This window comes from Drosophila bipectinata, chromosome 2L, assembly GCF_030179905.1.
Source record: "Drosophila bipectinata strain 14024-0381.07 chromosome 2L, DbipHiC1v2, whole genome shotgun sequence".
NCBI classification, from domain to species: Eukaryota; Metazoa; Arthropoda; class Insecta; order Diptera; family Drosophilidae; genus Drosophila; species Drosophila bipectinata.
In genome coordinates this window covers 13,162,332-13,179,584 of record NC_091736.1, presented here as the reverse complement: position 1 = coordinate 13,179,584, position 17,253 = coordinate 13,162,332, and the positions used below count along the sequence as shown (strand labels likewise).

Here is a 17,253-nt window from a genome sequence, read left to right as displayed (position 1 = left end):
CGGAGCAGCGGGGCAATGGAGAACGGGTTTCAACGGCTGACTACGCCTGTAATTTATGAGTTTAGCTATAATTTTTAACATTTACGCTGCGCCTGCGTGCGCTTGCAATATGACAATTTTAGCGTCCCGCCAGGAGCAGTCCATGGAATACAGTATCTCTGGGTAAGACAACTCTGTTGCCACTTAAGAGATTGCTACATGAAACCGACTCCAAAGTCCTACAAAGGTTTCTAAGTATGCCCAAGTAGAGAGTCTATATTTGTTTTATTATTTTTTAATTTGAAAGATGTATCTAAGATCTTAGAGATGGATTTGTTTTTCTTCTAGCTGATCCTCGTGACCTCGGGATCTGATGTATCTTGTTCTTCCGACGATCGCGAAAGCTTCCGCAGATTCGCATGCAAAAGAAGTATATCAGCTCCAGAAAGCTGAAATAAGAGATTCCCATGCATAGACCGAAGATACCACCGCAATTGGAAATCAAGGTTGAGACACCAAACAGTGTAGTGCGTATGTAAACTATATTGGCAGTAAACTGCTGTTCCTTGAAGTAAACCACAATTCGTGTTCCAATACTATAGTATTAGGAAGGGAAAATAAACTTTTAGATTGCATATTTTACTACTTCTTACCCCATATCCTCATACTCCTCTCGAAATGATCTGACTACCTTGCCCACATCGTATTTGGCTTTTGATATCTCAAAGTTATACTCGAGCGATGTGCAGGCTGGCAAGCAGTTGCACATCATTTCAACTTTATCCTTAACGTTCTTGGTCATCGATTGGTTGTAATGGAGGGCGTACAGCTCGTCCTGAGCAGCAGTATAGCAGGCGATGTCATTCAATCCACAAACAGGAGTATCCTCGGGCTCTGGGTACAATTAAAGATGAACAAATATGGTTAAGAAGCGAATCGACTAACTTACTTGGCATCCAGAACTTGGCGCAACCGCACCTGGAAACTGTGAAATTAGCTAGGCACTCGGTTTGGCAATTGTTTTGCGAGTAGGTTCGGAAGAATCGCAACTCGCGCTCATAATTAAAAAAGCATTTACGCCTGAAAATATTTTCCTTTGTTATTTTTGCTATAGCATATATAACATATCCTTAGTATCACTCAACTTACTGATCTTGAGGAATTTCTCGTAAGCTTTCAGTTGACATTACATAAGAGGGCAGTAAACGGACCAGGACCTCATCGCCATGGGACACCAGAATGTAATTAGCGGACGTGAGGGGGACGCTCTCGGGGGAATTGAAAAAGACCTGAACAACTAAACATTAATTAGATTCCCAAAACACAAGTTACATACCTTGTAGCCCTTCTTAAACCTGCGACAGTCGTAGTCAAAATTGTGCTGCAAGCCCTTCACGAAGGCAAAAAACCCATTTTTCGCCGATGAGTACGCTGTTCGCTGGGGATACGCATTCTGGCCCTGATTCAGATAGCCGGTTTCCAGGGACCATGTTCCAGTTATCTCGTTCCAGGCAGGTACCTCCATCTTGATGTAGTTGTTGAAATCCACTATATCTGGGTCGACATAGCTGATATACTTCTCGTCCCGATAAATATCCTTGGGATGCATCCCGTTGAACTGGTAACAAATACCCTCATCCGTAACCACGATATCGAGTATATTTTCAAAGAGATAGAATCGTCCATTCCATGTGCAAAACGATCCAGTCACATTCTTTGGTATACTTAGATCGATCAGGGTCTGGGTTACGTCCACGTATGGAGGATTCAGTTCTGAGAGCAAAGGACTAAATCGCTGAACAACCTCCGGGTCACAGATGTGCATTGCGGCCGCCATATATGATAAGCTATAAGAAGGTGTTTGAAAAATGTTAAAAGTTAAGGAAAAGGTTAGGTACTCAACTCTTCATCGCTGAGATTGCTAATATTGCCGTGAGTTTTGTACTCCTCCAAAAACTTGCGAGAAACATCCGTATAGTTGAAAACAAAATGGTCTATTTTGCTTTCCGGGCAGACAGTAATGGTCGGAAAGGGTATCTTATGCACTGGCACCAGAGTCTCATCAAAGCCTAGAATAACCGGAGAATATTTCCACTTAAAGTAGGCACTCCTAATAAGAGCAAAGGCGAAAAACACCGAAACACAAGTGAAAAACAGCCAATAGACCCTGGAAGATAAGCCAGTTAGTTTAGTAAATAATTTGGAAAATACGACACCGACTTTTCGTAGATGGGTCTGTGGACCTCAAAGATGTAGCGGATGCCATGAATGGAAGAGCTTTTAGCGTACTCCATTAGTAGGCCTTTGCAGGCGGATAGAGTGCTTCCATATCGAATCCTGGACTTGATGATAACATCACTGGGAACATCGCTCAGGGCGGCAGAGTCAATACTGGGCCGGCTATCGATTCCCGGCAGTGTTAAGTGCTCCGGCCCGGGCCGTTCTCTGATGCCTGGCTGCTTCACGTGTTCCTTCCGCATTTCGGTCATTGTCCAGACATGACTAAACTTCGCCAGCCATGAGTAGTGTTCTTTTATACTCTAGCTCTAAATAAACCCACCTGAGGTTCGTCCAGGCTTGATAAAGGACTGCGTCAGTCCTATGGAGCGTCTTTTTATAGTCGGTCCCAAATTAGCACTTCGAAAAACTAGGTGCGTTCAGTGGTTCCACTGGGCTTCATCTGGTCCCCGGGTCTAAAGGGGGTAGGCGATCGTATTTGGACTTTACACGGACAGCTGGTCAATTGAGTTGGCCGCAATGCCGCTGGTTTCGTTGTCGTCGTGTTGGCGGGGCAACCATTTTGTTGTTTTCGATTAGACTGTTAAGTTGTCAAGCTGAAATTGATTTGTAGCCACTGGCCGGCCGATCTTAAATTGCTCAAATTAATGTTACACAAGGTGTTGCTCTCGATGAGGTTACAACCGTTCGGCCAGCCAACTGGATGCTGATCGTAAATCGATCGGGGTAACCATGTGTCCACCGAGGGGTGTTATGACTGCTGTTAGATGCCGGCTTAACCGCGGTTTTGTACAAGTGTCTAGGCACTAATCTAAATTGATTGCTGTGAACAATTTTCTAGTGAAATGGTGGTGGTTTCGAGGTTCGAGGTTTTCTGCATTGAAATTAATAAAACCTTGGCCAATTTGGAAGTTGTTACCTTTCTTTTCCTTCTCCGAAATGCTTTAAATAAATACTCTATTGAATACCCTTTGTTATTTTATTCATTTCATATAGCCTTTAATAAAAAATATAACTACAATTAGTGTCCTTAATGGCGATAACCCAAATTAACCGGGCGAGTTACAATCCATCCATCTATCCCACACTATAAGCCCGTCGATAGAGTTTCAGGGACGAGGGCTTGTTCACCGTATTGAAGATCATGCGTCCTTGAATGCTCAACATGCCATTGATGTAGTCATTTGATAGTTTCTTCTTGGACGATAATTGTTTTGGTGATACTATCCCTTGTCCAGGTACATTGTCCATCTCTGGTTTTGCGGGAATCTTTTCCATTTTCTTGTGTCCCAAACTGAATATGGAGCCCTCGGTCTCCACGGCCAATAAAAGAACAAACAGCAAGGGCCAGAGGTACAGGAATAAACGCATTTCCTGCACTGAATCAGATTTACTATATTAAGAGCTCTATGGGAGGTTTTATTTTTGGAATTGATATGTCAGTGATTGACACTTGGCACTCGGCTGGCATGTAATCACCCTGATAGGACTCGAACAAGTGTTTAATCGCTCTAATGGGTGCCACTCCACGCCTGAGGTGACTGAGATTTCCGACTACGATTTTCAGCCCACTAAAAACCGCAATTATATGTCAGTTTAATTCTTTTTTTAAGTTGTTTGCCGGCCTATCGCCGTTTCGATTGCGATTACGACATGGATGGAGACACCATCACGGCCGGACTGACTAATCACTTTTCCAAATCCATTCAGATTACGCGTTATGCACACGTCCCCTAATCCACTAGCGTTTCCAGCTCATTGAGCTGTGGTCTACGGGGGGGGTGCACACTGTACAGTGTACGGGGTACAGTGTGGTGTGGCAGCTGACTAACTGAACTGTGTGACTGACTGACAGATTGGCTCTCCTTCCTCAAATCTGGCTTCAAAGGAGTGTGCGACATCTTTGGCGGCAACGGATTTGCTTGCCACGCCCAGTCGCATGTAGTGATGGTGAGAAGCGAGAGGGGTGCTGGGATTGTGTGTGTCAGGCCTGACTATAATCTGACATTTAATTAATAATAAAGTTGACAGTTTGTTTTGAGTGACTGTGACAGTTTTAATTGAGATTTGCTCTTCGAATACCCTGCACTGTCAGCAGTGAGGGTTATTAGTTTGTAGCACGTGTAGGGGATATTGAAGATGGAAAATAAAAATAATCTAGTATATTAATTTTTTATCCATCAAAAGATTAACAAAAGGTACATAGAAGGGTTGAAAAGAAGTTCAGTCATTTAAAAATTAATCATACGCCCTGTGGGCAGTACAACCTGCCCAAAAAAAATTTTACTTGTTAAAAAAGAAAAGTTTAGTTTGAAAATATTAAAATTAAAGTAAATCATTTTAAGAATTTTTGCATGTTTAGTTAGTTTATTAAAAGCCCGTGTTCTATTTAAAGTTTCTGGTTTTTTATAAAATTAATCATACGCCATGTGGGCTGAAAGTTTCATTATTTTAAAATCAAGATTATCCCTTTTAATGCCATTTAGCTTATTTATAAAACTAATCGTAACCCTAAACTTTAAAACCCCAAGTACTATGACCTAAATATTATGAATAACTATTTTATGATCGAAATACTCCTGAAGCCAGACAGTTCATTGAATTCCCCTTGTGATCTCGGACCCACTCGATCTTATTTCCCCACCCACTTATGGTACCTCGGACATCGACGAATGACCATCGCTATCTTCCTTTGATCTTCGAGAGCTGTGGCTTTCTCCGGACGGCGCGATCGGTGGAGTTCGTTTCCATTTCGGTGCCACTAATTGGGGTGTGCAGGGCATTCGAATAGACCTGATATCCGAGGCAAGCGGTGAGAGAGTGGATAAGTAAGTGAGTGAATGAGCACCCACCAACGTCAACGACGTGCCACTCAAAAAAGTCCAAACCACTTAAGTGCCTTGGGGGCCAAACGAAGGGGGATTTCCAACCAAAACAAAAAAAAAACTGAAAATCGAAAACATAACGAAATGAGCTTTCGGCTTTTGTGAGGGTAGTCAGCTCGATTGAGAGGCGATTAGCGCACAAAACAGAAGTGGCATGTTTTGATGATGATCAGCCAGAGCCGTCTGATTGCCGGCAATCAAATTCAAATGGTGTATATGGAGTGTGGAGTGTGGGATGGGACCGCCACCGTACCGTACTGGACTGGACTGGACTGTGAGACCTCCGTAAGCTAGACACGCGTAAAAATGCTCCCAAATGGCTTTTCAATTGAGTTGTTAAGCTCTCTGATGACGGTTGTCGGGCCCACAATTGTGAGTCTCACAATTTGCCGTTTTTTTTTGTGTTGGCCAACGTTGGCCCCCCCTTTGGCGGAATGGCAAATGCTTGCGCGATAATTGAGTTTTATGATTGACACGACAACTTTGCTTTTTAAATTGACATAAATTTCAATATGTCGCATACAAAAGCGAGGGAAACAACTGCGGGTTAAACGAACCGAACGCGATCTATCTCTGTCCCGTCCCTCTCTGTCTGTCGCTGCGATAAATTGTGCAATAAATTTCAATTACAGTTATTTCGCCGGCAAAGCGCCCATAGAATCCCCACACACAAACACCCAGTCCCCAGTACAATCCAGCCCAGATCTCGACCAAAACTCATATAAACTATTTACAAAAAAAAAAAAAATAAATAATAAAAAAAAGGAGGCGAAACAAGAAATATGCGACACACACAAATTGTGATAAATTTTATGTTAAAGTGCATGAAATTATATGGCGACACATTTGGGCACTCATAAATTTTATTTAAACAATTTACAATTGTCATTCGAGAATTGCTTGTCGCAATTGTTGTTGCTCTTGCAGTCACGGAATGGACACTGGACACTGGACGATGGCTTTGTGGCCCGGCTTTGGCCAGCACATTATTTATGTTTTATTGTCAGATGGAGGTTATTATATTGCCATATTGAGGCACGTTAGCTCTATAAAAATAAAAAGTCAATGATATGGAAGTTTATGGTGGCTAAAAAAGTAATGGTGTGGCATTCGCAAACGAAGGTTGGCTAAAGTGGTTGATTGTTAAGTTCGATAGGTATAGATACTTCATAGCATATTAAGCTATCTTATAAGCTAGTCTGCCACTTGACCAAATTCAAAATGTGTATTTCAGCCATCCATCATCTGGAGTCTGAAATGTGTATTTGATTCTCCCACTTAATTAACCCGGCCAACCATAACAGCTCCAACTCAAAAGCAGATTGAGCTCGAGACTCCCAGCCGCAAGTCAATCAAATGCGAGAACATCAAAGCAAGTGTCGCCTGCACTTTGCCCAGCCGGAGAAGATGAAGGCGAAACCGCTGCGAAAGTTTCCGTAGTCCGTTAGTCCAGTGGGGCAGGCAGGCAGGCCGTCAGGCAGGAGCTCAAAGTTCTCCATCTGCTGCCAGTCCAGCTGACATGCCCAGACATTGGGCCATCTCGTTGTCTGGCTACCGCTCCATCTCCATCTCCAACTCCATTTGAAGAACCGATCCCCTCCAGCCACACTCCACTCTGCTGTGCCACTGACAACTTACTTTGGCATTTGGCTGTCAACATGCTGTCAGACATTTAAACAATAAATGACCAAACACTTTTCATTATGTTGCTCTTTGCGGTTTCGCCTGCACCAGACAGGAAAACCGACTTTGACTTGGCCCCACAAATGGAATCAGAATCAGAAACAGCAACAGAATCCGGATCCGATTCAAAACTCCACGCTGGCAGACGGGACCTGGCCCTTAGTGTGTTGGCCCTTTTTTGAAATTGACCGATTCGAGCCAAGAATGTTGGCCATTCATCCAAAAATACTCTTCGATTTACGAAACATGGGAGACGGCTGATATGGGTCAAAGGCAGGCTGTCTCTTTTTTTTTGGGAGAGGTGGTGCCCAGTGGGCAGTGGGCGGTCAGAGGTCAACGGTTTTACTGCTGTTACTGTCATAAAAACGTTTCCAGCTCCCTCAAGACCCAAAAAGTTCACAGTCGCCCCAGCTGAATGTGCTTTTCTGGCTGCGATACAAATGGGAACCCATTTCAAAAATGTTGACACCCAACATAGGGCAATTAAATTCATTTTTCATTCATTTGTTAGCAGTGTGTATGTGCTGGACACAGTTGGCAGCCTTGTTGAAAGTAATTGACATATTGCGTTGCAAAATTTGAAAGGTTTTCCTCTTTTGGGCGTATGTACAAACCTACACAGCAGACACCCAAATAAACAACGGTCCGGGTTGTGGGGCAGATATCAGGGGATTGGGATTGGAACTGGAAAAGGTATTTCTTTCTCTGGCCTGGACGAGGAAATTTGTAATTTTTCTATTATGGATGTAAGGACTAAGTCAAATTTGTTGATGGAATACACTCTTTACATATCTTACCCATTGAAAAATTATACCCCACTCGTTTAGGGTATTGTTTTCAATATTTATTCTGTTAGCAGATCTATAAATAAGACAATACTTATGGGAACATCACCCACCACATCCATTAGTGTTCACAATCAATTCCATATATCCAACACCGATTTATCGCCCCACCCTCCTCTATACATATTCTTGTCATCGTCAGTGACAGTTGGGCATTAAGTGCGTTTCGAGGCCATTAATGGACTCTAAACACGTTGTTGGAATTCTTTTTAACGGCAGAGGGAACATTCGAACAAATTGCTTGGCACACATTATGAGGATTTCGAATGGCTATCTCCTCGCATCCCGGTTCCTGGAGGGACACCTTTCTCCATTCCCTTTCACTCCGCCTAGACAGGCTCACACACAAACACACCTACACACTGTCGCCTCGGGGTGAGTTCCAGCCGTCATTGCCATAAATTTCGTTTTATTTATGAGCATTTAATTTTTGTAACATTAATTTAAACATAACTGCCAAAACATAAATTAGCTTCCGTTTCAACTAATTATGTCCGCTGCCGTCCCTCCTCTAGGCCCATAATATTTCGTGGCAATCGCTCAAGCATGAAAATTGTTGACTGCACAAAAGGCAACATCCCAGACACCCCCGCACAGTCGAAAACCGCATAAATTTAAATGTATGCGCCCCGTCTCTTTCTCTGGCTCTGGGCCCTGTCTCTTTCGTTTTGGGGATTGTGTGAGCGCCACGTTTTATCTTTCCCTCCACGGGGGCCCTGGGTTGGACAGGGTAGGGTAGGGTCCCTTTGTGGAGCTGGAGTTCTTTAAGTGCCGTTACACATGCATCGGCACCGCCATGGCATACATATAAATTCGGATCTGTTTTGCCGGCTGCCCTTTTGAACTGCCTCCCAATTAGTTGTTCATCCGAGCAATTAACCAAAATGGGCGGCTACACCCAGGGCTGCCGAAGATATCCAAAAAAAATTCAATACTAAACGTCTAACCCATCTCAAATTAATTCTTAAAATATGTGAAAGTTCAATAATATTTTTAGAATTTTATTGAGCTCCAGCTTACTATCCATCTTTCCACGATATTATTTGTCCTTTCGTTGAAATTGTAGCCCATATATCGTCATTTAAATAATATTCAAACTTGGAACGAAATTTTCCCAAAGGTACAAATGAAGGAAAGTCTCTCTCATCGAAGTATAAATTTTTCACTCCATATGTTTCGTTCTGTTGATAAAAACAAGGGATTTAAGGATTACACTATTACCCTTTAGGGTTAGAACTAATAATTAATACACTTACAGCTTCAAACGGACATTTTAACTCCTTGATTGAAAATTTCTTCATCGCTTTAGAATAGTTAATGAAAAATTTGTTTTTGTGGATTTCTTCGAAGAATGAACACCAACTATACCGAACATCAAACACTCTCATATGTTGACCGTTTTGCCTCCAGAAATCCAGAACTAAATTAACCATCATGTTGCTTGTCGGGTTTTTAAAAACTACACTCGTATCAAGGTAGCTGCGATTATTTATTTGAAACACTTCCCCATCGGCCTTTTCGAATATATTTTTATCAACATTATTAATAGATATTTTTTGCAAAACAATTCTGTAGTTTCGTTCTTGAGTTCGTACACTTTCAAAAATGTAAAATAAATAAATCCAGAACGAATATTTCATGACTGCAGTTGAGGGTTTACTACGCTTTTGTTTATTTTAGGTTTGAAGTACAATTATTTTTAGAAGATTATACATTTAATTGCTTTGTTTTGGTGTTCTGGAACATTTATTCGAATGGGGTGATTAATATAAATTGTATGGAATTTTACGCTCGAATCGCGAAGAGAAAAAGCAGTATAAATATGAATTATAATATTGAATTATTCCTTTTTAATGAATATTTCTTGATATGAAATATACCCTTACCAAATAAAGCATTCCTTCATAAAGCTCCCGCCTTAAACCGCCTTTTCAAAAAGTTCCACTTGGGTGCTTCCAGAATTCAGGAACCCTTAAACAAAAACAGAAAAAATAAAGAAATACGACGCAGCCACAGCCAAAACATAATAATCATAAATATATCAGACGGCAACTTTCGGCTTGGCATAATAAAATCCAATTAAAAACCAAAGAAAGCAAATGTTTACGACCTGGCACAGCCCAAGGGGCGCGGAAGCCGAAAAGGGTTGTCTATCTGTCGACGGACTCGTTGAGTTATGTTAATGGAGGGCAACTTGTCTGCGCCCCCACAAAAGAGGCTTTTTAATCACCTAAAAACTATACTTAGTTTTGAAAAACTTTCAATCTTTTTAGAGTGTTATTAGAGCTATTGAATGGTTATTCTTCAAGTTAAATAAGTATTATTTATATGATTTTTGGAAGACTATGGGATTTCCACTCCCCACTTGAAAAGTACTTGGGCAACAACTCCCAACTAACACCACATAATTCACAGAAAATGACAAACAGCTGAGCTCCAGCCATCAGGCCACCCGCCCCCGGCTTTACCACCTCCCCCCCTCCAGTTCCCTGTTCCCTGCCCCTTGTCAAGTGTCAGCGTAAATCTTAAAATTCGCCGAGCAGAAAGTGTTGCCTTTATGGAAATTGACTTGGCCAAACCGGCAGCAGCAGTGGCATCAACAAAACCAAAAACAGCAACATCTGACCAGACTTGGAGTTGAAGTGGGTGTTGTAAGTGGCGGTGCCACCGGAGCCGGAGCTGGGGCAGGGGCTTTGCACTTTATTATTTATGGCTGTCGGGTTGAGTACGAATTCATTTTATTTATGAAGCAAGTCAGCCAAGCGACTAGCCAAACAGCCAAGCGGCCAAAAAAGAAAGACAACCACAACCAAATGGCTAACGGACAACTGTGGTCGTTGTGGCTTTACTTGGCTACCGAAAAACAAAAACCTTTACTCTCGACTTCTGTTGGAAACAGTGGCCAAAATTGCTAAAAATAATTAATATAATTTTAAGCAATCATTTTTTATAAATGTTTTAAAACTAAACAGGTTTTAATACTAAAGTAATAACTTATATCCATTTTTTGGAATTTTAATATTTATTGGAAATATTTTGTTAGCCCATTGTCCTTTTAGCCCAAAGTATGCAATACGATGCCAATGTTGGCATCACTTGCTCTTTGGCTCAAAGGAACTTTGAAGCCGCCCCTTGCCTTTGACTCCCTAACCGAATCCCCCCCGTCTTGGGCCACGTTCGTAGCAATTTTCGTGTCGGCTAATTAGCTTCGGGTGTATTGTTTATAAATTTATGACGCATGTTAAATGGGTTTAATTTATTTATGGCACTTTGACCATTCCGTTCATGAGTTCCGAGTTCCGAGTCCCAGGCCAGCTCGGGCCAATTGAATTTTCGTTTGTGAATTATGTTTACGAGTCGCCGGATTGGATTCTGGATTAGATGCCTGGTCTTGGGCGAAGGGTGGCAATGTTCTACATATTTGTGTGGTTAATTAGAACCAGTTCGTGAGAGGGTGCCCCCTGTGCTATAAGAAACACCAGACAAGAGTCGCTATTAAAACTTCAAGTTGTCAGCTCACTGGCCATCAGCACCACACTCCTTCCCCGCTGGGCCAGACGGCTCTATTTATGTAAAAGTTATCCAAGAAGGAAAATCCACCCTTGGTAATACTCATAGAGGGAAAATACAAAATTCCGATGGCTATCATAATGATTATGGTTATTATTCAAACTTCACAAAGCTGTTTGTTATGGTTAGGAGATTCAAATGACTTAATTGATTTTTTTAACTATATTATATGGAGAGGGTATATTAGCTAGACTGGTGCTTTGGTTTACTTATTTGGAGAATTGTCTAACTGACTTTAAATTTTTAAACTTCTTAATGGTTATCAATTCTATAATCATATAGACTCATTATGATTTCCTTAGCTATGACTTATGGTTATAATATTATACTTAATACCCTCAAGAATTAGTCTTTATTACAGGGTATCCCTTATTTCGTTGTGAAAACTCTCTTCCTGACTGGTTCCTTCCAAAGAAATTCGGTTGTCACACCCAGGCGCCGGGCCCGAATGATCAATGGCCGCTAATTAGTGTGTCCTCTCTTTTGGAAACTTTACACATGCTCGCTGGCCTGCTGAAGCCGCTCCACTGGACGTCCCCCGTCCTCCTGGCACCCTGCCCCCCGCCTGACCCGAGGGTTTTCAGTTACAAGTGCTGATTACGACCATGCCTTCTGCTTTCCCTTCCCTTTCATTTTTTTTTTTTGGGTTTCCCGCTGCGGCCACAGGTCATTTATTATGTTGCTGTTGTTGGGCGAGACTTGAATTTCAATCATGAGCTGTTGTTGCTACTTCTGGTGCTGCTGTTCGAAGGCCCGATTAGAAATTGCGATAATGTCCAATGGCGACAAAGTCTCGTAGGCGCCCATCGAGAATGGCCAGTTGAACATGCCCCGAACTCCGATCCGATCCCCCTGCCCTGCATTTACCAATTTCCCGTATCCCATATCCCCAAACCCATCCGCGGGCGCCTGTCTGCAGTTTGTCAATGCGACACAGGCTGCCACATGGCTTATCTGCACTCGGTTGCCACTAAATTATGTTTTATCTGCATCTGTGGGTCATCGTGTTACTCCCATGCACACACACCACACCATACAAAATACTTCTCCCGCTGTTGTGGTCACTTTGATGGATGGGCCCAGAGCGCTAATGAGCAGCAATTAATAAAGTCATGGACTTTGTTGACCGCAACAATATTCCAGTATATTTGCGTGTGTATGCGACTGCCTTTTCACGGAGAGAATAGAGATATCCGGGGAATGTCCGGCCAGTGGTCGGTGTCCAGCTGATTAATGCACTGGCTCGATAATGAGGTTTTGAGTTGGGTCTGGCTCTGGCTCTTTAAATGCCGCTTTGATTGATGCCCTTCGCGAATTCCCCCTCAAGGCACTGCCAAAAAACGCTTTAAATAAGTTGATGGCTTAAGTTAAGGGGAACTGCAAAGAGGATTAATCGTCTTGTCTGTTAATTATATTTTAATTTTATTCTGAAGGTGTCCCAGACTTTAGTATCCTAAACATAAAACTTAACCTTAATATTTTATTTATAGAAATAAAATAGTGCTGAAGGCAAAGACCTTACCTTGATCGTTAATTTTTTCATATCCTTCAGTCCTGTCCAACCTTTCCTTTCTATTTCCTTCTGAAGCTGAAGCTCCTTCCTTTCTTGCCATAGAAAGCGCCCTTGGCCGAGACAGCTGCAACGATTACCACGGAAAGGGGGAAATAAATATATTTAAGTTATGTAAATGAAATGCGCTGTGCAATTGCTTTCGGCTTTCGTTATTCGTTATTTGGCTTTGGGCCCTGTCTCTACACTGCGCCAAAATACATACATACTTTTGGCGCAGTAGTTTGGAACGCGAAGCGCGTGCAAAAATAATTTATGGGGGCCATCAACAACCCTTAGAGCTGAAATGATAGATGGCGTGCCAGGATGTCTGCCATCCAAAAAGAGACTGAAACCGAAACTGAGACTGCGACTGAGACTGAGAGTCAGAGCCAAAGTCGACGGCAAGTTAACCCAAAATCCAAAATATGCTGCGGGCGCAATATTTCTCGCACTCACTGTCACCGAGGGGCGTTGGGATTTTCTGCGAGTGCGGGGTCCTCCGACTGGAGAGTGTCGAGCACTTTTCGAATTGAAATGTCGTTTTGGCTGGCGCTAGAATTTTTCATTGCCAATTGCTGGCAGGAACGTGAGTCGAGTCGAGCCGAGGGGAGCCGGGCGGGACTTGTGGCGGTGGGAGCCTGCCAAGAGCTGCCATATTTCTCGAGGGCCCAGCACAAATGTCACATCAATCTTGTGTCCAGCGTTGCGTAAGAAGTAAAGAAAAATATTCATTTTGTTTCTTGCAAGGGGCACGAGGGGGACCTCGTTTTCGCCACTTTCCCAAAAAAATAATAAGAATAAAGTGGAATCAAGTCTTCTCGCTGCTGGCTGGCGAAAATGATTAATGGTCTGGCATGTTGTGCGAATTTTAAATGCACGAGCCTGGGAGGGAAGGGGGCAGTTGGCCAGGCATTTCGATTGAATGAACTTGCCACAGGCACTTGCAACTCGAGTGAGTAAATAATTATGCCACCAGAATGCAAGTAAATTGATTTGAAAATAAATTATGAATAAACAAGAATTACATGCTTATAAATTAACATAAATTATTAAATAGTTTCCACTAAGGTTATAGCTTTTTAGTCGTTAGCTAGTTCTTTATTATAAGCTCTACTATTAACTATATTATTTTGTTGACTAGAAATTGAAAATTTCCCATGCCATAATGCGATTTGGCGGAACCCTGCTACATCCTGGCCACGTCTCACTTGCCACTTGCCACAAAAACACAAGTTATCAAGTCATCAAGTGAGGTTACTAGCCCGCACCCCTTATGCCAGCCCCGCACCACTGATCCCCCGCAAATTCCACCGCAGACTTGAAGCGCTCCCCCCCTTTTTCTCAACCTAACATGGCCACAACGTCATTTGCGCTACTTAAAAGTTGATTCGAAAAGTTTTACACCGCAACCGAGCTGGTGGGGGGAGAGAAAGGTGAAAGTAGGACCGAGGGGAAGGCGATGGCGCAGACCGGAAGTGAGAGAAAGATCCTTGAACATGCCGCCGTCGACGCCTTTGCCTCGGCTGACACACACACACACACAATTAAGCATAATCACCTACACACACAATTAAGCAGGACCCGCCAGGACACATACACGCACCTGCAGGAGTGTGTGTGTGCGAGTGTAGGTTGCTTGCAACGCCAGTCGCCTTTGCCGCCATACAATTTCCGCAAGTCGCAAAAGTCGGTAATTTATACCTTTTGCCCCATATGCTATGGCATGGTAATTTGTTAAGTAGAGTTAAAATAATTGCTCGTATTTATAATTTACACATTTTGCCTTGGAAATTTATCGTCGCGCTGAAAGTGCGCTAGATATCACACACACTCACTGCCAGAACAGGCCCCAAAGGAGGACTCTTCTTCCATCCCCCTCCCAAAAAAAAAGTTGGGGAAACGGGTAGGTCGTCCGACTTGCCTCTGCAATTTTTCGGTGTATTTTCCACTTTTGCGCTGTGCACAAATTTATGGCCACAAGTTGCCCCTGCTAAACTGAATGAATGAGTAAGTGAGGCCGCTGCTCCGGCTCTGGGGCTCTAGCACTGGCTCTGGCTCCTGCTCCTGGTCCTGGTGATGCTGTTGCTGTTTCTGCTGCAACGCTTCCCTCTGGCCAAGTTGAAAGCTTTAGCCGCTATTAATTTCCCTCGCCACCCCTCGTTGGCCGGGCTCAGACGGGTGGTAACCTCTCTGCGGGGAATATGAATTGCAGTCGAAGAGATTTACAGAAGTTTTGGGGTCCTCTCTAAAGGAAAACAATTTGATTAGAATTGATAAATGTTTTTATTCAGTTTCGAAAGATATTGAACTCTTACTCAAAACTCCTTTTACCAATGTGACAACCTTGTATTTAATTTTAAAAGGTTTGCTTTTAATTCTTGTACATTTCTGTGAGTTCCTCTACCATCCATCATAGGCCTGCAGGCTAAGGGAAATATTAAGAGACAAAGTAACATTTTATATGAACCCATGGCTTGGCAACATTAATTTTCCGTCCAAATTACCGAGTAACTCCATTTTGCACGATATTTCGAAAACCATAAAACATTGTGAACGATAAATTTCATTTTAATGGCTCGAGGATTGTTGGGGTACGGCTTTTGTGCCGTTCTGCTCACTGTTACTTTGTGTGCTGGAAACATTTTATAAAACATTTATTTGCTTGATTCCTAGCCTCATTTCCGCCAGACATTTCGCACCCGCAACGACTCCTCCGAACTGAACGTCTACCCCAAATTCTGGCGAAAAGATATATATTTTGTCTGCACTCGTGGCTCTTTCACTCCGCCCTCCCGGCCATAATGAGGCCATAAAAAGGGTTAAATAAAATGTGCAGCAATTGCTTTCCCAAAGCCAACGAGGTCTGGTGCTACACGTCCCAACCCACATCCCGCCTCTCATCTATTTCCCCGCCCGGGCTAAGGCCCCGGCCATTAGGTTCCGACCACTGACAGCGAAAATTTGCCCGATTTTCGCGCCGTTGCTTAAGAATTATCGACGTCTTTTTTATTTGGTCGAGGAATGTCAGAAGAGGCGTTGGCTCTGGGACGGGGGGTGGGAGGTAGAAATTACAGCTTGTAGCTACAAATTGCTTCCGTTGCAGGCACTTCGAGGCTCTTTAGATCGCTCTATGGCCGAGGCCAAAGCCGATGCCGAGGCGGGGGCAACCAAAATAGACACATCAATGAAATTTATTAGTTTGCATGTGCAAGTGCAGCTGGCGGTGGTCGGGATTTTCCATTTCCCGACGGACCGAGGTCTACTAATTCACTTCCTTCTCACCCCCTCTGGCGAATTTCCCTTCTGCCCACGGGCCGGATGTAAATTGCTGCTAATTTGCTTGCTACACTGAAATTAATGGATTTCAAAATGAAAGTCACTATGAACGAAACATGATAAATGCATTGTGGAATTAAGTCGAAATAAAATGGAATTGGGTTAAGAACTTACTACTGGATGGAATAATCATATTAAAAACTAAATCTTAGCCATATTTTAGACAAAAACTTTCCGCATCTCAAAAGTATATGGAAAACTTTGTAAATTAATCATAAAATAAACATTTCCCTTTATGGTCCCCTGAGAAAACGACGTTAAAAGGTAAATAAGATATCTCAACACTATTCCCTTTAATTTCGCAGAGTTTTATTTCCAATGGGACTTTGATCTCGCCGCCTTCCTTTCACACTTTTATGGGTTTATGATGCGCCCCATATGCACGACAAATGCAACGAAATGAAACCACCGTACAGCTTGCGATGAATTTTACTCGAATTTGGCATCCAACGTGCCCCACGGCCCCCAACTGCTAACCAACCACACCATCCACCTACACACCCCCTCATTACCTTTGGCCGTCTCGCTTTTACGATGCCTCAAATAGTGTGATAATTAGGTGAACAGACGTCTGCCAACGTGCGTCGGTGCAACATCAAAGTGAACACTGTTTCTCTCACCCCCCCACCACCTACCACATAGGCGTGGGCACCGCAGATACATATATCCATGTGGGGGCGTGTGCTTGTCGGGTTTCCGCCCCTGAGGAATGTGCGATGACGAATTCCCAGAACTATTTGTTATGTCAGATTACAACTGTTGGGCATTCCGCGGAACTAGATTCAACAATCTGAGAAGTTCGATATTTGACTAGGCGTCGACATTCGGATGTTTATTCTTCGATAGCCAGGTGATATGTGTACCCATGCTCATGGATACTGATTGTTTTTCTGTTTAAAAGTCAAGGTGAGCTAGTACGGAAATGTGAGAGGTCGCAGGTTAATCTTAACTTTAATATAGAAATATTTATAAAGTCACATATGTAGACTAATTATAAACGTTTTTTGCAATTCTTTAGCAACAATGGCTTAACCCACTTAGTCTAGACTCTAGAGGTTTTGATTTATGTTCTCGACAATCAAGATCGACCTTATTTACCAAAATAATTGCTGGGGTCAAAGCATTAGGCAACCCTCGACTTCCACGCTCAACAATAGTTCGAGTA

At 42.8% G+C, this 17,253-nt stretch overlaps 1 protein-coding gene and 1 long non-coding RNA gene across 2 annotated transcripts; both read right to left on the bottom strand.

Moving 5' to 3' along the window:
- Positions 1-292: 292 nt before the first annotated feature.
- LOC108125272 (pickpocket protein 28-like) lies at positions 293-2,802 on the bottom strand. Its single transcript, XM_043211536.2, has 7 exons — positions 2,200-2,802; positions 1,883-2,146; positions 1,316-1,826; positions 1,129-1,268; positions 929-1,059; positions 633-873; positions 293-575 (listed from the first exon to the last, which is right to left on the bottom strand). The coding sequence occupies exons 1-7, from the start codon at positions 2,466-2,468 to the stop codon at positions 293-295; spliced, it is 1,839 nt and encodes a 612-aa protein (XP_043067471.2). The 5' UTR covers positions 2,469-2,802.
- Positions 2,803-14,694: 11,892 nt separating this feature from the next.
- Positions 14,695-16,125, bottom strand: LOC138925901 (uncharacterized). The gene is made up of 3 exons (XR_011442132.1): positions 15,257-16,125; positions 15,068-15,177; positions 14,695-14,997 (listed from the first exon to the last, which is right to left on the bottom strand). It is a non-coding gene; the product is annotated as an uncharacterized lncRNA (long non-coding RNA).
- Positions 16,126-17,253: the final 1,128 nt, after the last annotated feature.